At 39.1% G+C, this 25984-nt stretch overlaps 1 protein-coding gene across 1 annotated transcript in view; it reads right to left on the bottom strand.

Moving 5' to 3' along the window:
• Positions 1–25984, bottom strand: part of STPG2 (sperm tail PG-rich repeat containing 2) — a 3054419-nt gene that overhangs the window by 743963 nt on the left and 2284472 nt on the right. The window contains exon 11 of the mRNA XM_044066272.1: positions 11477–11645. Within this exon, the coding sequence (XP_043922207.1) occupies positions 11477–11645 (169 nt within the window). The remainder of the gene's footprint in view (positions 1–11476; positions 11646–25984) is intronic.

The following is a 25984-nucleotide window of genomic DNA, read 5'->3' as shown; positions in this document are numbered from 1 at the left end:
TAGTGATACAAAAGGTACCACATTGGTCTTTGGTGCAGAAGGCATGTGGGTTCTATTCCCACACCAGGTAGACTGGTTGCTGGCATTTCAGTGCTATATAAAAGGGGTGCTGCATTCCTGAGTTTGCTGTCATTCAGATGAGATGTTAAACTGAGGCCCCATCTGCTTGAGCTGGTGATGCCTTACGTGGATGTAAAAGATCCCATGGCACCCATCAAAAAGAAAAAAGGCTACTAGCCTAGTGGGACTATCCTGGTTGACAAAGGATTAATAAATAAACTGGACATCAGGGAGGAAATTTAATGTTGAGATAGCAGTTATTGCTGCCATTCAGAGGGAACTGTACCTACCTGCATCTTGGCTTCAGAAAACAACTTTTCTTGCCATTTTTAGAGCTTCACGCTTGTATTGCTACACCTGGAATTTTCAATATTTAGCATAAAGTCTTTGCATGTTTAGTATGGCCCTCTACATAGGGCATTACAGAATTCTTCATGTAGTATGCATAAGGACAAATGGATCCAATTAAAAGTCAGTAGATGCTCCATGTTCTAGTAATGGTAAAAGTCAGACTATAAACTGAAACAAGGACTGCAATCATCATTTCAATTGTGAAAACTACAAAAATACTTAAAAAACACTTTGATAAATGGAGAACCACTAACTTTATTAAGAAGATTATGTGCTTTCATCTCAATACAATGAGCAAGACTTCATCAGAATATACTGCATCAGAAACTGAAGATTTAAATACCTGTAAAAACATCACATGACCATTCTTGAAAGTTAATTACAATCCAATCTGAACAATATACATACCGAAGAGCCATTAAGTACATTTATAAACCTAAAAACATGGTAGCCTGTCTACAAAACACTAAAATGCAACCACACACAATTATCTAAGTTATTTTACTTTCATTTTATAGTGTTTTTTTTTTTTATTTGATTTTATTTATTTATTTATTTTTTTGTTTGGCATGTTGGATGCAGTCCTTTATTTGATTTCAACCTAATATACCTCTAATATAAACTGTTATGCAGTGCTCACCTGCACTGTATGGTGTACAGATCATAGCTTGGTTGTTGTGTACCTACTTCTTATGTTTCTTTTCTTTATTCATGTGTTAACACTCTGAATTTTGCATATTATATTTAGAACTATTGGCAAAGAAAATAAGTGTGGTGTTCAGGAAAAGTTGACTTTATTTGCAGATGATATTATTTTGTACCTGATGGAACCAGAAAAGGATATTTCAGTGTTTTGGAACATTTTGAGACAGTTCAGGGTTTTTCGAGATATAAACTTAATAAAGATAGAACAAAAGGTATAGCTATAAACTATGTATTCACACATGAATTGGTTCAGCAATACCCATATTTATGTGGACATGAAAAAATTAAATATTTAGGATTATGGATGAAAAATGATTATGTTATGGCGGCTAAGAATATGCGAGAAGAGATTAAGCAAAAGATAATACAAAAACTGAGAAACTCAAAGCTCTTGCTTATGGATATGGATAACAAGAAACAAGTAGTGAAAATATGTTAGTCCCTTTAGTTTTATACACAGGTAGGCATATTTGTATCAACCAGAGGAGAACTTGTGGATAGGAATTAATAAAGAGTTGAAGGATTTTAACTGAGAGGAGAAGAGGGCAAGTCAAGTGGGATAAGTTGATCCTCCCAATAGATAAAAAAAGGAGGTTTAATATTGTCTGATTTGAAGGGATGCTTTACAGCCACACAACTAAGGTTCTCATACATAAAGCAAGGACTAAGCTACAATTCACAGTGGAAAGGGATGGTGATGGGGGGGGGGTAATTCAAGAAATAAGTAAATAATGAGATTTTGAATGCAAATCCTTAACGAGAATAACAACAGTCATACAGAATATTAAATTCATAAACTAGCAAAAGGTAAGAACTATGCCAACACATGATTGGAGAAAGGAGATTCTGCCGATGAGTGCAGTTAGGGTACAGAGAATAGGCAAGAGAAGGCTGGAATTTACCGGAGGAAGCAAGCAAAGGAACCAAGGTACTGGGAAATTAGACAGGTAAAGGCAATAGAATAGGAAGAAGCCAAGAAGACATTTGGATAACAGGGTAGTGATTGCCTTCCCTATCAGGAATTGACATCAGAATATAGATAAAGACACAAAGATATTGGAATCCTAAACGAAAGACCTGCACTAGTTGAGTTTTAATAGATTCTAGAACATAAGCTGTTGTTAAAAAAATAATAGTAAGAAAATATAATATTGCATGATAACTATCAGAATCAGTCAGAACAGGACAGAAAAGATTGGGAAGAGAGATTAAATAAGTAATTCACAAAGAAACAATGGGAGGACATATGCATGGCTCCAAGATATGAAACACAGTCTAGAAGATTTGGGATTTTTGCAAGATGTGTTTGCATAGATACTTTTATACCCCAAGTAGACTCAAAGAATTTTTCTTCAGATAGACGACAAATGTTAGCAGAGTAATGGGGAAGAAAGGGGTACCTGGGAACATATGTTCTCAGAGTGTAATTAGTCGGCAGACTTTAAAAACTCCCTACAGAGTATTCTCTCAGAAATACTGGGCAAGCAAATGACTGCAACTAAGGAAATTACTTTTTTGAGGTGGGATACATGATCTGAATTGCAAGGCCTTGTTAAGTTTAATTCTGGTGTCTACCAAAAAAGTAATTACTAGAAAATGGAAATCAAAGTCTAAACCAACTATACATGAAGTAGTGAATATTCTAAAAGAGGTAAAATAACAGGAAGTAGGATCTTTAGAAAAGGGTAGGAGTAACTTACATAGAAAAAATGGAAATTGCGGGAACAATACATATAGAAAAATGTTTTGGAGGAGGAATGAGTTTTATGCAAATGCAGAAACTGAACAATTTATGTAATATTGGTTTGCTATTGAATAGACTTCCCATACATGTCAAGCAGAGCACCTCACTGGCCTCTTCAAGAGAAATCTTGATGAGTAGATGGGAAATAGAAAATTCACCCCAGGGATCACTCCAGTGGCTTTACTTGACAGAGGCACTGGGAACTAAGGTTGGGTGGCACTATGCCAGCGTAATCCTATGGGCTAGGTTTGTAAAGGCTCCAGGGCCATTAGCCTAGTACACACTTATGAACCTATGATTATGTGACTTATAGCATTATTTGTTATGTAAATGTGAACTTGTTGATATGGTTTGATTACTTTTATATAAATGCAAGTTTGTCTATGTCAAAAGTAATAATTCAATAAAAATTTTTAAAAAAAGGCAGACTTCTGATTTGGTATTCACTGGCACCCTACCTGAACTGCAGAAACCTGCACCATTTTTATGTTCTCTGTATAGAAATAGGTGTCCTGGAGGTCAAAAGACACATCCAGTCTTTCAGTGATAGATAAGGTAGAATATTTTGGACTGAGACAATGCAAAAAGTTTCTTTGGGGATGGGGATGTTTAGACCACTGAGATCTAGTATGGGCTTGAGGTTTTCTATTGTCTTTAGTACCAGAAGAAATATAAATGCAAAATAGTATCTTTGGCCTTTTTTGATCTGGTTGGACCTCTTTGATAGCTCTTTTTTCTGAATGACTTAGATAGACTTCCTCCTAGAAAGGAAAGTGCACTGTGGTAGAATCAATGATTTCAATGTCATCCCCAGTGAAACAGCATAAACCACTGGTTGCCACAATCAGCTGCCAGCAATGGTCAGAGAAGGCTCTAAGGTCAACAGAGGCCAGGCTGAAGAACTGGATGTTGACTGGATAGAAAGTACAACAGTTCAAGGAATTTCTCAGGGCTCTAGCATCCCAAGAAGAGGAGGAAATAGGTGGAGTTGAAGAAGAATGGCAGTGCCTCAAAACAGCATGTGCGAGGACTACACAACAGATATGCAGTCTAGACAGGTATGGAATTAAGATACTTAAAGAAACATGGTGGTGGAATGCAGAAGTCCAGGAAGTTATCAAAAGAAAGAGTGCAGGGAAAAGTGTGAGATAGAAAAGACCAACCAGGCTAGGAAGGAATACTGGTTGACTAACAAAGAAGCTAAGAAAGGAGTTGCAATAGCAAAGAACAGGGAATCGGAGGCACTCTACCAGCTTCTGGAAAGTGACTCAATAGGTGTTGCAAAGAAACTATATCAGGTTGCAAGGCAGAGACAGAAAGCCAAAGAAGATAGTCAGACACCCTTCATAATGGATGCCAGCAACAACCTGCTCACCAGTCCACAGAACATAAAAGGCAGAAGGAAAGAATATTTCCAGCAGCTTCTGAATGAAGAAAATGACACAGGTGTACTGCCCCAGAAACAACCTATGATGTGAGAAGAGGGCTCCACCCTAAAAGAAGTAAGAATAGCACTGAGGAAAATGAAGTCAGGGAAAGCAGCAAGCTCAAATGAGATCACACCAGATTTGATAAGGATGCTGGGTGAGATGGAGAGAAATGGCTTCAAAAGGTACTCATAGCAGTGTGGAAAGAAAGGTGTATCATAGATGACTGGAGAATTAGCATACTTGTGCCAGTGTACAAGAACAAACAGGACATCCACAACTGTGGACAGAAGCATCAAACTCCTGTCACATTGCTTGAAAGTTCTGGAGACGGTGACTGATAAACAGAAATGCAGAGTAGTAGAATGTAAGATGGGAGATGAGCAGTTTGGATTCAGATCAGGATGCAGCACAACTGACCTGATGTTTGCAGTGAGACAAATAGTTGAGAAGAAGTTGGAGATGAGGAAAGAGTCCAACGGGGCATTCCTAGACTTGGAGAAAGCATATGACAAGGTCCCAAGAAAAGTGATTTGGGCAGTATTGTGGTGGTTCGAAGTCCCAGAGACATTGGTAGAATTAGTGCATGCCATGTAAAAGAACCCAATGACTCAAGTATGGACAGTGTTTGGTCACACAGCGGGATTTACACTAGGATTCAGCTTTGAGTCCACTGCTGTTCATTCTGGTGATGGACTATGTTAGCAAAGAGGTCTGAGGGCACAGATCAACAAAGTTGCTGTATACAAATGATGTGGCATTACAGGCAGGCTCTGAGCAAAAACTTCAACAAAGAATAGTGAAATAGAACGCATATAGGATAAAACTAAGCACAGATAAGACTGTGGTAATGGCAGCAAATTGGGGAAATCAGATGAAGCTGAGACTTGAGATAGAAGGGTAGATAATGGAACAGGTAAATAGCTTCAAGTATCTGGTTGGGGTGGTTGAGGAGAAGGGAAGTCTGAATGAAGATATCAAAGCTAGAATCAGAGGGGCCGTAGCCAACTGGCATAGAGTCTCACGTGTAATTTATGACAGAAGAATGCCAATGAAGCTGAATAGTAAGGTGTTCAAAATAGTGGCACAACCAGTACTACTATGTGATACATAAACCTGGGTTGTAAAGGCAAAGCAGATGGAGAAGCTAGAGGTGATGGAAATGAATTGCTTGAGAAGGGTTGTAGGATGCACACTGTAGGGCGGACGAAGAAATGAGGACATAAGAGCAGAAGCCAAAGTAGCTCTGATTGCAGAAAAGATCAAGGAACAGATTACAGTGGTTCAGACACATGAGCAGAAAAGCAGAAGACAATCTGGTGAAGAAGATTTGTGAAAGACAGGAAGAAGGTAAGAGGAAATGAGGACATCCAGCAAAGAGGTCGGTGGATTGTGTGAAAGATCTGCAACAGTCAGGCATGAGTGTTGAACAAGGAGGCAGTATGGCACTGAACCGAGAGAGATGGCAACAGTTAACATGATACCACAACCCCATGCAGAAAATGGAAAAAGGGGCTGATGATGATGATTAGGTCTTCCTTCCATGCTGCATATTTTGACAAGGTGGAATGATTGACAAATGTAGTGCTGTTATAAGCAGGGAATCAAGAACTGATGTTATTTCCCTAACCACTTGCTCCTGGTGATTGTGGACCATTATAGATGGGAAGAACAGTTGTCATCCAGCTGCTTCTAGAGTGCAACAGTCAGGGAGCACTGTGGTCCATCCTATGACTGATCACAACTTCCTGGAAAGTTGTGGTTAGCATATCCCATATGTGGGTGACTTTACTGGAACTGGCTTGCTTAAAGAAGGCACCTTTCAGCATTCTCTTAATGGGTATATTCTGAGTCCCACAGAAACACATCTGGCATTTATACTCTTAACCATGAAGGTCTTTTCTTGCTCCTGCAATTATGTAAGGCAACTTTTGACTTTGTCACAAAACCAGAGCAGTTTCCTTAACAAAGTCAATTAATCAGAGCCAGGAGCATTGCCATAAAGCTTTGCAAGGTCATGTAGCTCTGGTCAAACCTTCTACCTTAGAGTTAATGGCCAGAGCTTTGAGCTTATCCTTAACTAGCAGGTGAACAGAAACATAACAAGTGCATTCCTTCAGTGTTTTCAACAACACTGCTAGCTCCTCCACTCCATGGAACATTTAATCAGATAAATCTTGCTGAAAATAGGCCACATGAGTAAGACAGGTCAATGCCCACAAAGACAGTGTGACATGCACAAACACGTGGTTACCAAGTCTGTTCTTGGCTCCAGACTCTTATCTGGGGGACTGACTGACAGGTTCTGAGATACAAAAGTCTTGTGTAGAACTGCTGCAGAGACAATAGATTCAGGCTTAAAAGTATTCACCAAAATCATGCAGTCTTTTAGAGGTCAGAAAATACAGTCCACATTCTACAGACTGGGCTAACTCTGACTTGAATTGTCCCAGACCACTCTGATAGCATTTTTCTGTAAAAGGGCTAGTATGGGATCACACAGAAAGACAGTTTTGCTGTGTTTTTCATGTCAGGGTATGAACATTTATTTTTTGTGGTTCCTAGCATTGTCCTTTAGGGGCTCAGACTATCTTTCTCCGCTTGCAGGAAAGTTCTGAAGGGCTTCACATCCAAAACTTGTCTTTTAGTCTGTACAGCTAGAGCTGCCTGTCAGTCTGGGAACATGGAAGATGCCCTTAAGCTTTGGAAGCTGGCAGGCTGTTATATCTTTGGAAAGATATAACCCCATATAGCTCAGGCTTTTGAAGCAGTGATTATTTGAACATCTACTATTCTGGTAAGTTTTACCAACACAACTGTACTTTTTTGGACTTCAATGTTAGCCATGAACATTTTTAGCAAATACCATGTTCAAAGACGAAGATGCTTATAGGTGTATCAGTGCCAGTGCCTTTTGAGGAAAAGGTGAATGGCGAATATAGTAGTCAGATCATCAGATCGGATGCTATATTGCCTGGACACTCAGACCAAGAGAGGTGTTAGTCTGTCAAATAATCACCATTTGGTGGTGATCTGGGTCCAAAGGTTGCAGCAAAAGCAGCAGCAGCTGGACAGAGCAAGGGAACCCAAACATTTAGTGTGGGTGTAGTGAGAATGCTTAGCTTGATGTTTCTGTGTGTAGGATGAGTTCAACTTGTCTTTCCATAACAGCTTCTCCATTGTATCAGGGGATAACAGAGACATGAAGTCTGAACAGATCCTGTTCAAGATCTCTGCAGTTAAGACAGTGACAATGAGCTATGGTGAAAAGGTAGTCAGACATGTCATGGCAGTAATCACAGAACCTGCAGGTAGACTCCATTACTGAGCAAAATGGTTAGATTAAATAAAGAGGCCCTCTATACAATTCTAGCAGACAGAACTCCAAAGTTGACTTGCAGTTGCCAACAAGCCAGGAAGGAAGCAGCTGTGCAGTTATCAATTTGAAAGCCAGGGTAAAGGAGGGTTATTGAAAAGCCATGAAGAATGATGTGCACTCAACATCAGACAGGTTCTGACAAAACTTCCAATAACTCCAATGGCTTCTAGTAGATGCTTCCAAAGCTGTTTTCATCAAGGGTAATGAAATGCTGACTTCATCTGGGAACATTGATGACAAGTAGAAGGAACAATATGAGGAACTTCTGAATCCAGGTTACATGTCTTCCACTGGGAAAGTGGTGCAGAAATAGATAATGGAATAGGTTTCATTTCAGTAGTTGAGGTCATTGCAGTGAGTAAACAGTTTCAGAGGTAAGGATACAAGAGTGGATTAGATAATGCCAGAAAAGTTGAAGGAGCTCAATACTGTTGGACTTTGATGTATAATACATATTTTCTGGGTTGACTGAAAGGTTTGGACCCTGTATTGGCAAAGTGTGGCTGTTATCCAAGTTACAAAAAGGGGGACAGGCCAGTGTGTTCCAATTATATAGGGATCACTCTTTTCAGCTGCCATAAAAATGTATATGCCAGCATGCTGCAAAAAGACTTCTTCTGATTCAGACTAGCAATGTGGATTCCATTCTGAGGAATGTGGAGCCACTCCTAGTTGTGGAACAATGGATCACTTCTTTAACCTTGCACAGATATTGGAGGAGGTCACTGGAGTTTACCAATACTGTGTGCATGTGTTTTATAGACAGGGACAAGGCATATGGCCATGTATTTCAAAGTATCTTGTGAGAAGTACTACAACAGTATGGAGACCAGGGCCCACTTAAGCATGTAATTCAGTCCCCTTATTTGAGAAATTATAGCTGTGTTTAATTTATATTTTCAGTATTAAGTCAAATGTATTTAAGGCTACCAAGAGTGTCTGATTTCCCCTTCTGCTACTGATTTCCACAGACAGGATATCAAAGTGCACCAAGGTCCAAAAAGGATTCAGTTTGGGGACACAAGAGTGCCTTCTTTAATTGTATGATATTGCCCTGTTCCCCCAAATGATTATGATATCCAGCATGCACTGGAGCATTTTGTTGTAGTATGTGTCAAGTGGCTGAGATGAAAGCAGCACCTACAAATCAGATACCATGATTGTGTTCTAAAAAAAAAAAAGAGTGAAATGCCATCTGCTTGGGGAGTGGGCAGATGGAAAAGTTTAAATATGTGGAGGTCTTGTTCTAGTGTGAAGTTTGAAGGGATTGAAAGACTTAACATCAGATAAGTGCATCACTTATGATACACCACATGTTATACTGATGTGTGGACAGAGCACACAACTTACCTCATCATGTGAATACGGATACACACATGCACACACACACACACACACACACACACACATATATATATATATATATATATATATATATATATATATATATAAGGCTTACTATCAAAATGTGGAAAATCAAAACAATTTTTTACTTTTTGATGAAATTTGTTATCCGAATTTGGTAATACACAATTACCAAAATGTCAGAAATGGTAGTCACGAGATCGACATTTGAACACCGGAAGTTCCAATGTCAAAATTCCATGTTACCGGTAATGTTTCACCCCCCCCCTTTTTTACTTTTTGATGAAATTTGTTATCCGAATTTGGTAATACACAATTACCAAAATGTCAGAAATGGTAGTCACGAGATCGACATTTGAACACCGGAAGTTCCAATGTCAAAATTCCATGTTACCGGTAATGTTTCACCCCCCCCCCCTGCATATTATGTATTGCAACTCCGAGACAGCACTAAAGAGAGCAAAAGAGTAAATTTCCTAATCTCCACTGTAGTTCAATCAATCAGAACATCGACTCCATATTAGTGAATGCACACAACCGTTCGCTAATGAGGATTCAAACATTTCTGCATTTCTGGATTGGCATTACGGAAACTGGAAAACACACATTCAACTTTCCAAGTTTTGCATGAGTGCTGTGACATATTTTGATAATAAACCTATATATATATATATATATATATATATATATATATATATATATATATAAAACACATACATATGATATATAAATATATATTGACATACATTTTGTACTCAAATACATACGTGTGTTTGTATCTGTGTACATCTGGGTCTTTAAGATGTAGTTTAAGTGTTCTGATATTTGTACAAAAACTGTATTCTGGACCACAACTAACTACATAGTGACAAGTACATTTATTTTATCCTGAAATGAGAAGAATATATGAATTCAACTTTATTTTCTGGTAGACTAAGGCTTCATTTAGACTTGAAAACTTTATGAAGAGAACTTCATTGCCTGACTGAATTACATATATTAAGAAAGGTATTAAAATAATTCTTAAAAAGGACTGAGTTCAATATTCACTGACTTGCTTACCAAAAGGGTTGGCCAACTTCCATTCAGTGCACACCACATTAGAACAGCCAAATAAGGGCTTACTTTATAGAGCAGTATTTTTAAGAAGAACTCTCAATCTTCAGAATCTTCTCAACCACAATGTTTAAATTAGCAACCATACTATGCAAAAGACAATCCTGGGGAAATTATGCAAATCTTATGCCAGAGGGCAGGAGGACTCTGTTGGGATTAACTGTAGCAGCACGTCATACAACAGATTTAAAATGTTAACATCCTCTGTTCATTTTACTGCAGAAACACACTTAAATATATTCTGCTTTGCTAAGTTTATCTCATAACAGATGGTGACACAAAACATAAATAAGCACTTTTCTATGTGGTAACCAATATGATAATATTACGGGTTTCATGTGCATCAAGCTTAAAAGTAATGAACAAACACAAAATGTGGATTTTATGGATCACTAAAGAGGCATCTAACAGTTCACATTAACTGCTAATAACCAGTTACATCTAATAATTCAGTAGCATAACAAAGGAAAAATTAATTCTTTTCCAATGATTTCTAACAGAAATATCAAGACAATGCCTTTTAGCATAGGTGATGCTAGAACAGAAAGTACATCAGGGATCACATACATTTTGAGGTAGAGGAGCTTTTTTATTGTGTGTAAAATATAGACTGTTAGACAGCTTAGCTGTGGTGCATGTCCTCCAACCTTAGGAATATGTTGAGACTTGAATAATTGACACTTGGGAGAGACATACCATGTATATGTAGAGTGGAAAATTATATACTAGTTTACAAGTCTTTTTTTGCAAGGTAGGCTTATCCCCTGGTTTTATAACATAATGGACAAAATTATTTTTTATTACTGTTCTATCTTTTTTAATAGGATCTGTGTCTCACGACACATAAGTCAGGCAAAAGCTTGACACTAGCAGACTATCACTTCAAGAAGTCAGTGTCGTATGTTTGTTAATTTAATATGTCAGAAAGAAGGCAATAAGCATATACTTAAGAAATATTCAAAACAACAACCAGCACAAAGAAAAAAACATGTTTACATAATAAATAAGAAAACTGTATATCACTGGACTTAGTACCCATGACTGCTACTAAGAACTAAAATAACTGACTTAGAACGCAGACTCATTAATGACAGCAGTCCCTCAGTTAGTGAAAAAGAAAAAAAAAACACTGCTAAAAACAAAGCAGCTTTGAAAGAAGTGATTGTTACTGGATGGTATCAGGTGTAAGACTGATGGAATTAGAAATGAGAGAGGAAGGGGAGAAAACAGCATTCTGCTGTTAACCAAAATTAGTTTCAAGCATATGCTTCAGTGGATCTGACATTTAATTAAGCTATCACTATGCTAAAGTGGCATGCATTAACTTACCTGGTGCATCTCTGTCAGTCTTAATAAAAACAGGATCCCTGGGTGCTGTACTAAGGAATGAGCCATGTTTTCTTGCTGCAGTTTCAGAGCGTGGTGGCACATATTGGCTTTTGCCCTGTAATTTCTCAAAGGACTTCTGAACATCATATAAACCTGGTGGAGGTGCATCCTAGAAGATGAAAATAAAGTATAATCAGTACATAATTTATACGAGGGTGTCACAAGGAATTTCACTCATCAATATGCTACATAAATATGAACATCTACAGAAAGGTTTAATTAATCGATTGCATCATAATATCAAGTCTATAAAACATTAACAGTAAAGTGCTATAAACATAAATATGTACTAAGTGGAGTCTGTTATGAAACTGTATTTTATTAAACTACTGCAAGGCTTTAAAAGTTGCACCCTGCTCTGTTCAATATAGTAATTACGAAAGGAGGAGTAGCAACCCTATTCCCTTGTGGCTTTGTGTGATCTGTACAGCATTGTACTTCCTGCCCTTATAAATAAATCATGAGAATACCGTGTCTGGCTTGTTGTGTTAATAATGTTTACAGATGCTTTGAGTATCTATAATTTGGAAAAGGGCTATAAAGAGCAAACATTCTGCCCTTTCGGTAGTTATTAAAATTCAGATGACACAAACTAAAGAAGGCAAGAGCTGTTTCTAGCTGCATGTGGAATAGTCCTCTAAAACATAAAACAGAACACCCTTATTGTCTCTCATACTTACTGTTGAGATTGAGAAGGGTAAATGGTGAACAGCTTGGGGGGGGGCAACAAAACATAAATGTGACAAGCATGCTTCTGAATGACTTCTTAAACTGTTTGTCTCCAGCCCTGGATGTTTTTTTTTTCAAGAAGAATCATTGTATCTGATGAAATCTAATAGATGAAAGTACCCATTACTTTGAATAAACTAGATGACTTAAAACTCAAAAGATGGATTACTTCATGTTTTCATTGCTTGATGTTTGAGAGTGTGTTCACTCTACTCTGGTTAGCTGTTTACCTGGAAAATATCTACAAGAATACAACAGTGGATTACTTCAAGCAACAAGGCTTTTCCTTTTATTTTTACTTGTTGGTCCTGGGGAAAACCAGACACTCAACTGGGTTTGGAGAACCTATAAGGGGACCTAGTCCACAATAGGTGGTCTACATTTTGTACTGTTTCATCCTATAGAAAGTCAAATTCAAAGAAGCTCTACTAGAATTCCCTGGATCTGAAGGTTTTGTACCTGGAGGCAACCCCTTCCTCCACACCTCAGTATGGATATCACCACAGCTGCAAGGTCCCACCAGAAAGCAAACAGCAAAAAAAATTCTTCAGAGTCTTACCTGAAGCTCCCAAATGAATTACTAAGGCAATATGAGGGAGGATACGACCCCATTGCACCCACCCAAAAAGAACAGGGACAATAACTAGCCATTTTTCTTTGGTGAAAAATATCAGAAAACTTAAAGGCCTCCAGTGGGAGGAGATTTACCTCACTAGATTGATGGAAAATTCCACACTGTCCAGAGGTCTAAGAATGGCTAAAAAGCCAATGTGGAGCAACATGGATGAAGGACTAGGACAGGAATGGATGAATAATTTACCTCACTACATTGCTGGAAAATTCCACACTATCCAGCGGTCTAAGAATGGCTAAAAAGCCAATGTGGAGCAACATGGATGAAGGACTAGGACAGGAATGGATGAATACCTTAGAGGAACCAGGGCTTAACTAGTCAGGATTCTATTGGAATATATTAAGAAGACTCAAACCACCATGACAGCAAACATTCAAACACTACAGGAAAAAACCCTTACTGCAAAGCTGCACAGCTAGCAGTTTGTGAAGCTTGGTGACCCATCCGTGCAAACAGCATGTTTTCCAATACAGATTGCAGACTTGCAACTTAAGAGACTTTTACAGAATGCTGGTTACCCTTGTCAGAGTGTATGCATGTGTGTGTGTGTGTGTGTGTGTGTGTGTGTCTGTGTGTGCATGCGTGCATGTGTGTGTGTGTGTGTGTGTGTGTGTGTGTGTGTGTGTGTGTGTGTCTGTAGTCTGTCTCTATGTCTGTGTGTCTGTGTTCATGTTTTGGATTCTGACATGAGCAGAAGCTGTGGTTGTCTGCTATCAGAAAACGAAAGAGGTATTGAACTTGAGTTGTTATTCTTATACTCATTTAAATTGTATCACTTTAAACAATACTGCAGTGGAATTTTGGTTTGTTGTTGCTTTTGGATATCTGTCCATACATTTATGAGTTTGGATACATTGCCATTTAGCATTAACAGATATGTGAAGGTACTTGGGATTCTTGAGAAATCTGGTCATTGTTTACTTATTTAATGGCTGTACTATTTGAAGTTTTGTTTTTATTTGAATTATCTATTGTATTACCTACTTCTAAAAGCAAAGTATTTTCTATAATCAATTTACATTTACTGTTTTCCAGTTAAATTCATGTTGGTGCTATTGATCTGTTTTTATTTGCATGGTATTATGAATAATATCAATGACCCAAAATTCAGTCTTAGTAAGTTATTTTGCCAATCAAACTATTCTTTGTTAATCTTCATTTTTTGCATACTTTATTGCTGATTCCATTAATTTCCTGCTTAATAGTCTTACTGTTTCATTATTTCATTGCACTGCTTTAAGCAAAGTAAGCATAATCTTTGATTATAATTATTTGATTATCCCTTATAATCATTTGACTCCTTAATGTTTTGTTATGTTTCTTTTTTTCTATGCATTAATTTCAGACTGGCGAAGTTCTTAATTAAAATGTCTGTGATAAGCACCAATACATCAACTGATCACAACCAACATGTCATTTCATTATTGCTATTATAACTTTCTACTATTAATATGTATTCTTATTTTCTTTGAAAATGGTGATATTGGAAGGATATCTATTTATTTTTATTTTATTTGACATTTGTTAACTGGGTTAGTCTGACTGGGCTAGAAGCCTTTTTTCAGCAGAGCCCCAAGGAGAAAAGCTCCAAAACAAAAAAAAAACATAAACAATGACCAGATAAAAATACATCAACCATGAACAAGATACACAAGATACACCATTAGGGTGCCTACTATACAAGAAATAAAGAAATTCTAAGGTACAGAGACAGACTTTTAGACAAATCTTATTTAGTTTCATACATACAGAGGGTAAAAATGCATATAACAGCGAAATATTCAATTACAGTTTGATTGGCATGAAGGGTATAATTAAAGTAAGATATGTTACAGTTCTTATTTGACATTAAGATAGATTAAAAGAAATAGGGGTAAGGATGATTGTTAATATAGTACTAGCAAGATGGAGGAGGTTGGAGTGAGACACGGGCAGGACCATGTTCTGATCATGTGATCTTTTATCTTTTTTTTTTTTTTAAACAGGAAGACCTCTAGGTAGAGCTCAGGTTTAGGGGAAACTTATTCCAAATATTAGCAACAGAATGGCTATAAAGAAGTTTCCCAGCTTTTTTGCTGGGCTTATAATCTTCAAGAAGATGTAGGTCTGCACTGCATAGACAATGTTTGGGAGTGTAGGGAGAGATTAGGGTAGAGAGAGCAGGGCATTGAAGGGGATTTGTAAGAATGGAGTGAGTGAGTGAGTTGGAGTTGAGGAAGTAGGAGTTGGTTATGAGCTTCTGACCAAAGAAGATTTTGTAGGGCAGAGCAGTGGTAGGAGTGGTATGGAAGATTTGCAGCAAATTTAGCTATTTTATTGTAAGTAGATTCAAGTTTAGCCATGAGGTTGGTTTGTAAATTAGTGAGAATAGGTGCAGCATAGAAGAGAGTAGGTAGTAGAAACGTCTGGACCAGAGATTGTTTTGTGTTCTTTGTGAGGTATTTTTTATTCCTATATAGTAGACCTAGTTTTTGGTGTGGTTTTTGATGGCTTGTAGAATGTGGACATCAGTCTTAAGTTGATCATCAATAGCCACACCAAGGAGTTTGTTATGAGTTTCTGCTGAGATAGTGTTGTTGACAGAAGAGATTGAGAAGGAGGTTTTGTAGTGTTGTAGGTTTTTAGGGAGGAACAGAAGTAGTTTTTTTTTTTTTTGGGTTAAGTAGGAGTTTGTTGCTAGTTAGCCATTTTTCAACAGACAGAAGCAAGTCGTGGGTAAGGGATAAAAGGTGGGGGAGATTATCATAACAGGATATGATAGTGGAAACATCAGCATACTGGATAAGAGAAGAGTGGGGACATGAAGAGTGAACATTATTTGTAAAAATTTAAAGAGGAGGTGCCCTAGTATTGAACATGGGGTACACCAGTATGAACAGGAAGGAAGGGATAGCCACCTGACAGAGTGGAGTCTATTAGAGAGGTAGCTAGCGAACCAGAGAGGTTAAGGTCTTTAAGTTTAGATATAAGCAGATTGTGGGATACAGTGTCAAAACATTTGGATAAATCAAGGAAGAGACTAAAGACTAATGTGTTTTCATTAGGGGCTTTGACAATGGTCTGACTGAAAGTTATAAGAGTGGTGGTGCTATGATGGGGATGAAAACCATGTTGTGTTGGTGTTAGGAGATTTTTCTGCATGAGGTGTAGTTGGTGGTGATAACAAGGAGGTTTAGTTTACATTCCTTAACTGCCTTAATGGTGACTAACTCCATCCATCCATCCATACATACATCCAAAACCCATTTTTCCTATTTTTTGCTCATGGGGTGCATTGCATCAATAGCTACAGACACTTAGAGCAAATACAGTAATTGAATGATCATAACTAACTGTTTTTCTTGGACATTTTTTGATAAGGACTTTGGGTTTGGTATTATTTTGCAAGTTCCTGTTTAGTCCTGAAAAGGACTTTTTTCTCAGCTAACTAGTCCTGATAAGGGTTGTTGGGTCCTTTCTGTTGAGTTAGCCCTGATAGGGACTTTTGATTTTGGTGTTATTTCACCACTTCCTATTAAGTCCTGAAAAGGACGTTTTTCCTTTTCTCAGTTAAATAGTCCTGATAAGGACTTTTGTGTTAGTCTTCAGATTCAGATACAGTTTAGTCTTGATAAGGACTTTCTGGAGTGCACTTCCAGATGGCTGTTAATAAATAAAGAGACACAGTCCAGAGTTCATTGGTTTCCAATGTAGCTTTATTTGATCAAGGCGCACAGTACAGACAATCTCCTAGTGCTGGTCAGAATAATCTGGCAGCAGGGAGGCAGTTGCTTATTTCTATCAGAGGGTGAGCGTGTCTGTGAATGTGGTCCAATCCATGAGTCAGGGGCGTGTTTGGGGGCTTGGCCTTTATTTACTACCCTCCGGTCTTGGATTGTGGACTCCTTAGCGGACCTAATTGAGGATGGACATAAACTATTAAATGTATCAAAAAACTTCAGTTTCATTACTTCCCAACACCTTTGATAGAGTTCAGTGTTTACATACAAGCTGAAAATGTTTCAAGCAATTCATTCTCCCATTTCTTTGTCACTGTTTTAATCAAACATTAATTCGAGTTGGTATTCTATCCATGTTAGAAATGCTCACATAAGGAATTGCAGAAGTGTTTAAACATTTATACACATATAGTGTCCTGATATGTTCACCATTGGATGTTTTACGGAACATACAATTTCTATCTTTTGTGTATCTCATGGTGGGTGTGCGAGTTGGGCTAGTTAAGAATTTTGATAAGAGAACAGCCACTATAGTTGGATAGTTATATTCAATGTTCGCTTTTTTACTTGGTTATGTTTTGAAGTGGGTTTACAGTAAATGGGTACAATTTTACACTCTGAGATGGCCTAGTGCTTTCGTGGCCTTCTTTAGGGAGGTGTCTGTGTAGTTTGGGTGATCTGGAATGCAGGTATGGGTGGAATCTAATACATTAATGTTTCATAATTTTAGAATTTAGCATTATCTTGTATTATATTATGTTAAATCTGATCTATTGTTAGTGGGTAGTATGAATTAAGTTGCAGGTACGTTCTAATTTGCATGTCCCTGCATGGTGCTTAGGGGGTCGGGGGCTTCACGGTGGTGGCATAAAGTGAGTGGATCCAAGTATTAACTTAGAAACTGCAATACAGTTTTGGTCCGAGGATGCATGGAATGTAATCTCTGGGTTTAAATTCCATGTGTTACATTAACATCGTCATTGTATTTTGCTGTGTGTTGTTGTATTATGATTTTAGTCCCAGTTTATATTTCTATTTAATTTGATGCTTGGGGTATTGGGCTACTAGGTATAAGACATGTTACGGAGCTTTTCTAAAAAATGTTAGTAGCGTGTAGTTTTAAAATAAAGTGTTCTTTTTTGATATTAAGTTTCTTACTGAGGCTTTTTATTATGGACATGTGTCGGATATTGTATTCTCCTTGGGGTCCTGAGTGTAGTTAAGGCATGTGCGATCAGTTCCATAAATTGCACCATCACCATGTGATTTGAAACCTCATTGGCATTGTGCCTAAATGACTCTTTCTGCACAATGAGAATGGGCACTTTTTGAAATTCTCCGGACTCTCTTCATAGCGCTAAAGAATTATTTTAAGTGGTTTTAGCCAGGTTTAAGTCTAGTAGTGGTCTTGCTAGGCAGATGGGTCCTTGCTATCTGAATCCTTATTTTTTGTTACCATCCTAACATTTTCTGAAAGGTACGTGTCACCAAATTCAGAAAATGTTGCATGGGCATTGTGGTAGGGAAGGAATAATGTTAGTTATTTGTCCCCTGTTGGGGGGTAGACAGGGGCCGGCAGTGTACTACTAGTGTATCCGATAAGTCTGTTAGCATGTTTTTTAGTAATCAGAGTTCTCAATCTCTTACATTTTAGAGGGCATTACACTGTTTAGCAACAATTATGCCCTACCAAACAAGAGCCAAACTAGACAGGTTAACTGTTAGAATAGTTAGACTCTGACCAAGGCTTCCTGCAATCCCCACAAAATTTAAGACCTGGCTGTGAATGCTCCTTCCATAATAATTTTGGAGAAAAGGACATTACAATGCCATCTAAGGTAATCCTATTCACCTCCATGTAACCTAACTATCAATTACGCCCATCCACTGCCATCACTACCTGATATACAGCTGTTTCTTGTGAAAAACATTCCCTTTATGAAACATAAAAGTTAACCATTCCAGGTAATAAAGGCCATACAAAATCCCAGGTAACCCCTTCCACTATCGTCTGAGTCTCCCCTCATTTTAGTACCCCATGTGTCATCCCTTTCACTGTACCAAGCCGGTGTTTAGCTGTTTAAGCACCCTAGCACTCCATCTAAGTGACACAGCTCCATCCACGGAGTTAGATGCCACCAAATCTGTATAAGTCCAGTAACTAGCCAGTGTTAGCCACTTTATTGCAGACTAGCACAATGCTCTATTATCAGATAAGTCGAGCTCACGGCCCCTATCAAATCAATGGATGAAGCTTATTCCTCCACAAGCATTAAAGCCCTTATGTGTCCTTGAGATTTTCTCTAGTCTAAAAGTTGGTTATGCGGCATTGGGGGTGAGTGGTGACTACATTATGTCTCCATTAGTTTTGAGCAAATGTGGCTCCACATGGGCCACTTGTACCATTCACCAGTGTGATCAGAATGGATGAATATCATCTCCTAAGTCTAGTACACTGCTGGCCCCTCTCTACTCCTCAACAGGGGACAAATAACTAACATTATCCCTTTCCTACTACAATGCCCATGCTACATTTTCTGAATTTGGCGACATACACCTTTCAGAACATGTTAGGATGATAACAAAAAATAAGGATTCAGATAACAAGGACCCGTCTGCCCAGTGAGATCACTACTAGACTTAAGACTGGCTAAAACCACTTAAAATAATTCTTTAGAGCTATGAAGAGAGTCCAGAGAATTTCAAAAAGTGCCCATTCTCATTGGGCAGACAGAGCCATTTAGGCACAATGCCAATGAGGTTTCAAACCACGTGGCGATGGCACAGTTTATGGAACTAATCACACACACTTTAACTACACACGGGACCCCAAGGAGAATACAATAACCAACACATGCCCATAATAAAAAGCCTCAGTAAGAAACCTAATGTAACACACCGGCAGGTGTAGCTGAAGTAGATATGGGTTCCTTCCTACCTGACTCTGGTGACACCCCTATTAGGCCCAACACACCAAGGTGACAAGTGATGACAGATTTTATTCTAGGTGACAAATCTAGTTTTAAAGGGTAATAGCACAACAACAAACAAATTATCTCAACAGTGCACCAGTTAGCAATAAGGCAAGGTGAGATATGCATGCGATGAAATCATACATTCATCCCTTGCCCCAGAACTCACCAGAAAAGGTCTTGACATTCAAACATGCATAAAGAAGGTAATATCAATGAGCAGTAAAGCTTTTATAATGCAGCAATACAAACACAGGAAACATTGAGCAATAAAATAGTTATAATACAACAATACAGATATGAGAAAATGCAATGTCATTGAGCAGTAAAGATTCTTGAAGGCAGCAGTACTAACACGAGCAAAATGCAATGTCACTGAATAATAAAACTTTATAATGCAACAGTACAAATATGAGAAAATGCAATGACATTGAGTACTAAAGGTTCTTTAAAACAGCAGTACTAACATGAGCAAAATGCATTATCATTGAACAAAGAAGATTTATAGTGCAACAATACAAATATGAGAAAATGCAATGTCATTGAGCAGTAAAGATTCTTTAAGGCAACAGTACTAACACTCTCTACCCCCTTGATCAATTCTAAACAGACCAACTATGAAACACTGTATTATACCCTATTCACTGGCCAGTGGCTACTTACAGTCTTACTGCCAGCATGATGGGGGACAAAGTTGGAGCTCATATGGATCCCAGTTATTTGTAACCCACAAAGCATTTGGGGGGATCCACAATCTTATAAAAGTATAAAATGATGGCTAAAGCCTCTCACCACTCTTTCAAGAATATCCTAGTGACCATGCACCGCAGTTCCTCTGATGAGAAAAGTAGAAAAATCACCTGCCAAAACTCTGGTAACCATCTATGGCTTCTCTGTACTAGGCTTGAGCGAACTCCTTTTCTTGCTGAATCATGTGCAGGCGCGAAACTACTGATCTTCCTGATTCCACAAAATACCATCATCCAGGATTTCAGCAAGAGACAGACACAATCTGCTACTTCACTTCCCTGTCCCAAAACACTAGAAAAGAAATCCAGTCATGCTGCAAGGCCCTTTTTTTCTTTAGCTAGTGTTTCAGTCTTCCCTCCTTCAGCTAGTGTTCCAGTCTCCTCTCTTTCACTTTTGAAATTGCCTTTTATATTCCTGAAAAGGAGCTCCACCTTGTGGTATAATGGAAAACTGCAGTCTATTACTTCTACAATGGCTTTGTGGGAGCTACACTCTCCCCCACTTAAAAATCTTGGGTCCTCCCAAGTCAAAGGTAGATTAGCAGCAAATATTTACAAGCACTAATAACCATCAACTGAACAATATTTTTGCATTCAAAAGGTGCATTCCTCCAAAGGCAATCAGTCTTATGCTTAACTTGGCATGGGGTGTCACCACTGGAGTAGGAGGCATAGGGATCATGGGCAAGGACTCTCTGATGAGCTGTGGTCACAGGTTCCTGTGTACTATGTCCCAAATTGTTATATGTTAGTCACTGTGGGGGCTGAATCAGTCTCTGCAGTTTTGGTTCGGAAAAGACAGCTAAGGGATTTTGCTTGGAAGGTTTGTCACTCACATCACATTCAATGTCCAGTTCTTCAGTAGGCATATTGTCTACTTCTAAGATCTTCTCTTGTATAGCTTCACTTTCTTTTTCCATAACGGTATGACTGTCCTCAGCACTATTTTCTGAAGTTTGCATAGCAGGGCCTCCATCAGTATCAGGTTCTGAAAAAGGCACAGAAACATCACTTAGTCTATTGTTAGGTCTAGGCTGCTCAAAATGACAAGGAATGAATTCCGGTGCATTTACATTGAGATTACAGCCGATGGGGTCTCGAACATCCTTATAAAAAAGCCCACTGAAACCCCAGTCATCATCAGTGTCCTCCTCTCCTTCAACAGGAGGAAGCATAGGGTCTTGAATATTGGAGAGGATATCTCCTCTCCACCTTAGCCTTCTGGATTGCCTTGAGTTAGGCTTCCACTGAGCCATTCTGGGTTCCGGAGTCATGAGTCTCACTGATTTTGCCAAAGGCATTAAGTTGTTGCGGTGTCAGTGTTCCAGTCTCTTCGCTTTCACTTTCAAAATTATCTTTTATATTCCTGAAAAGGAGCTCCACCTTGTGGTATAATGGAAAATTGCAGTCTATTACTTCTACAATGAAATACAGTGGGAGCTGCACTAATATCAAAAAAGAATGCTTTATTTTAAAACTACACACTACTAACATTTTTAGAAATGCTCCATAACATGTCTTAGATCTAATAGCCCGATACCCCAAACGTCAAATTAAATAGAAATGTAAACTGGGACTAAAATCATAATACAACAACACACTGCAAAATACAATGACAATGTTAATGTAACGCATGGAATACAAACCCAGAGATTACATTCCATGCATCCCCGGACCCAAACTGTATTGCAGTTTCTAGGTTAATACTTGGATCCACTCACTCTATGCCACCACCGTGAAGTCCCCGACCCCCTAGGCACCATGTATGGACACACAAATTAGAATGTACCTGTGACTGGAGTGAATGACTTGAGACGTACCTCCCTGTACTATATGAAAAGAGACATGGAAGAGCTCTTGGATCATGTGACCCAGGCAGGTATGACCCTAGCCCTGAGTACCATCCTGCCTTCGCCCAGGATGATACCACAGTATAAGGACAAAATGATTGACTTCAACAATTGGCTAAGCTTCTGGTGTCATTCAAAGGGGATCCAGTATTTGTCTGCCTGGGAGGACATGATCGACAAACTATGATGCTTTGCCAGAGATGGTCTGCACCTGTCACCCCTGGGATTCAGGTTACTGGCTAAAGCTCTTGCCACCCCTATAGTGCCTTTTTTAGGCAAGGTTCAAAGGATAAAACCACCACTGTAATAGATACAAGCATGCAAAATCTGAAGGTAATGCTACCCAATGCTAGAAGTCTAAACCTCAAAATGCACTCTCTCAAGGCACTCCTAAAAATGGAGAACATCAATATCTGTGCAGTAACTGAGACCTTTTTCAAGGCTCCAGAGAGAACCCCTGCAATACCAGACTACAATTCTTACCACACTTTTCGGCCACAAAACCAAGACCGAAACACTAAAGGTGGAGGAGTGTCCATATTCACCAAGGATGTTCACACCTCCAGGCTAGTTGCCCAACACAATGTATCTGAAATTCTCCAGGTGCAACAAACACTAGGTAAGACTACAATCCAAACTGTAGCTTGCTACCGATCCCCCACCATGCCACAAGAGTCTCACTACACCTTTCTAAACATACTGGAAAATATTAAGATGCAACCAAACACCCTAATACTGGTGAGTTCAACTACCCTGCCATTAATTGGGAAAACTACTCGGGTACCAACTCCTTTTCCCAACGGTTCTTGGAATTCATAAATTCCAATGCCCTGGATCAACTAATCCATTGTCCCACCAGGGGCTCTAATATCCTAGACCTGGCCATTACTAACATGGGAGATAAATGCTGCACACCAGTGGTCACCCCCTCATTGGTCAGGTCTGACCATAAGCAAACCACCATTGACATCCACATCCCACCCCCCACCCCACCCCAGTAAGGAAACCTCCTAAAAAAACTTCTTCAAAGCCAACTTCAAGCTACTAAGGTCAGAAGTGACAAACTTCACAACACCCACCCAGATGGGATCTGGAAGTTTGACTGCAGAATCCTCCACTAAGGCACTGTACGAGCACATCCACTCATGCATGAATCGTGCCATCCCAAATAGAACCAAGATGCTCTTCTCCAAAAAAAGGAAGCCAATCTGGTGGTCCCCTGCTATAAACAAACTGTACAACAGAAGGAAGAAACTGTTGCAAAAAAGAGGAAAATCCCAGGATGCAAAAAATTCCCTCACCAGCCTCAGTAAGAAGCTACGAAAATAGAATTGCCAAAGATTCCAAAGACAACCACAAGGCATTCTATAGTTTTGTCAAGAATCTAAATGGCAATGCCATGATCTGCTCTGAGCTACAACAGAATGGCATTAAATATACTGATCCCAAGGATATTGCCAATATCCTTGCAGATTGATTTAGTGCCAACTTCACCCCCTCTCACCCCCTAAAGGGCCCATCTCAATACCAAAAGATTGCCAAATTCTGATAATCACAGCCACACAGGTAGAAACTGAACTCTCCAAAGCTAAAAATACAGCATCCATGGGACCAGATGACATCCCAGGCTGTGTACTACATGAACTACAAAATGAACTGGCACCTCACCTAAGTGTCATGTTTAATCATAGCCTCACCTCAGGCTTCATGCTCACTGAGTGGCGCACAGTTACAGTTATCCCACTCCACAAGGGAGGATCTGCCTTGGATCCCGGGAACTACCGTCCCATCAGTCTGACAAGCCTGATCTGCAAGGGCATGGAATGCATTATCAAGGAACTTATAAACAAAGACATTGGCAACCTTCAAACACTGGACCCCACCCAGTTTAGGTTTGTGAAGGGCAAATCCTGTCTCCTGAATCTGATTGACTTCTTCGAATCAGTCTCCAGAGCTGTGGATGAGGGTAAGGTGGTCCACACAGCCTATCTAGACCTTGCCAAGGCCTTCAACACCATCCCCTACTCTGGAATCATAGATAAACTTACTAAGCTGGGCATAAATCCCTACATCACTCGATGGGTTGCCAACTGGCTTACTGACAGAACCCAGACTGTAAAAGTAGCCGACACCAAATCCAGCTCCAGACAAGTGACAGTGGAGTACCTCAGGGTTCAGTCCTGGGACCACTCTTGTTTGGCATCTACTTCTCTGAAGTACAGGCCAACACTAAGGGACTCTAGTTAACAAAGTTTGCAGATGACTGCAAACTGGGAGCCATTATTGAATCCCCAAATTATATGGATATTCTACAAAAGGGCCTTACAGAAACAGATGCCTGGTGCCAGAGCCATGGGCTCAAGCTTAATGCCAAGAAATGTATAGTTATCCCCTTTGGAAAAAAACATGTACCCATGAATTACCACATAGGTGGCAGGACACTAAACATCGAAAGTGTGATGAGAGACTTAGGGACACAGGTGGACAGTGGTCTCACTTTCGATAACCACATCACCACAACAGTCAGGAATTCCTTCTATGTGGCACACCTCATCACTAAGGGCTTTTCATCCAGAAAAAAGGAGGTCACTGTCCCACTGTACTCATCCCTCATTAGACCCATTATAGAGTATAATGCCCTATTTGGTATGTACTTCACAAGACATTTGCAACAGCTGAAAGGCCACAGAAATACCTCACTAAAAGAATCACAGGCCTAAAGCAGATGCCATATGCTGACTGTCTAAAAAAACTCCAGCTATACTCTGTGGCATATCGTCTACTCAGAGGCGATCTCTGCTTAACATACAAGGCCATGTCAAACCCTGAGCTGTTGGACATGCTCCACTTAAAGAAATCCCAATCCCTCAGAGCCACACACTCCAGGGATCTAAACCTTGTCATCACAATGAATAAAACATGCTGGAGGGATAGGTTCCTGACCCAGAAATTCCCCATACTCTGGAATAAACTGCCCATACACATCAAGCAGAGCGCCTCATCGGCCCTCTTCAAAAGGAACCTTGATGATTGGATGGGAGGTAGGAAATTCACCCCAGGGATCATGTCAGTCGCCCTGCTAGACAGGGGCCCAGAGAAGTAAATATTGTGGGAAGAAATATCCAGGGAATTGTTATGGCTAGGCTTGCATAGGCCCTAGGGCCGATAGCCTAGTACCAACCTATGAACCTATGAACTTAATTCATACTACCCACTAACAATAGATCAAATTTAACATAATACAATACAAGATAACTCTAAATTCTAAAATTATAAAACATTAATGTATTACATTCCACCTATACTCGCATTCCAGACCACCCAAACTAAACAGACACCTCCCCAAAGAAGGCCACTTAAGCGCTAGGCCATCTCAGAGCATACAATTGTACCGATTTACTGTAAACCCATTTTAGAACATAACTAAGTAAAAAGCAAACACTGAATATAACTATACAACTATAGCGGCTGTCTTCTTATTGAAATTCTTAACTAGCCCAACTCACGTACCCACCATGAGATACACAAAAGATAGAAACTGTATGTTCTGTAAAGCATTCAACAGTGAACATATCAGGACTCTATATGTGTATAAATGTTTAAACACTACTGTAATTCCTTATGTGAGCATTCCTAACATATATAGAATACCAACTCGAATTAATGTTTAATTAAAACAGTGATGAAAAATGGGAGAATGAGTCACTTGAAACATTTTCAACTTGTATGTAAACACTGAACTCTATCAAAGGTGATAGGAAGTAATGAAACTGAAGTTTTTTGATACATTTAATA

The sequence above is a fragment of the Protopterus annectens genome, chromosome 3.part1 (genome assembly GCF_019279795.1).
Source record: "Protopterus annectens isolate FY-2018-M chromosome 3.part1, PAN1.0, whole genome shotgun sequence".
Taxonomy (NCBI): domain Eukaryota; kingdom Metazoa; phylum Chordata; order Ceratodontiformes; family Protopteridae; genus Protopterus; species Protopterus annectens.
The sequence above is the reverse complement of the archived record's forward strand: the minus strand, read 5'-3'. Positions and strand labels throughout refer to the sequence as shown.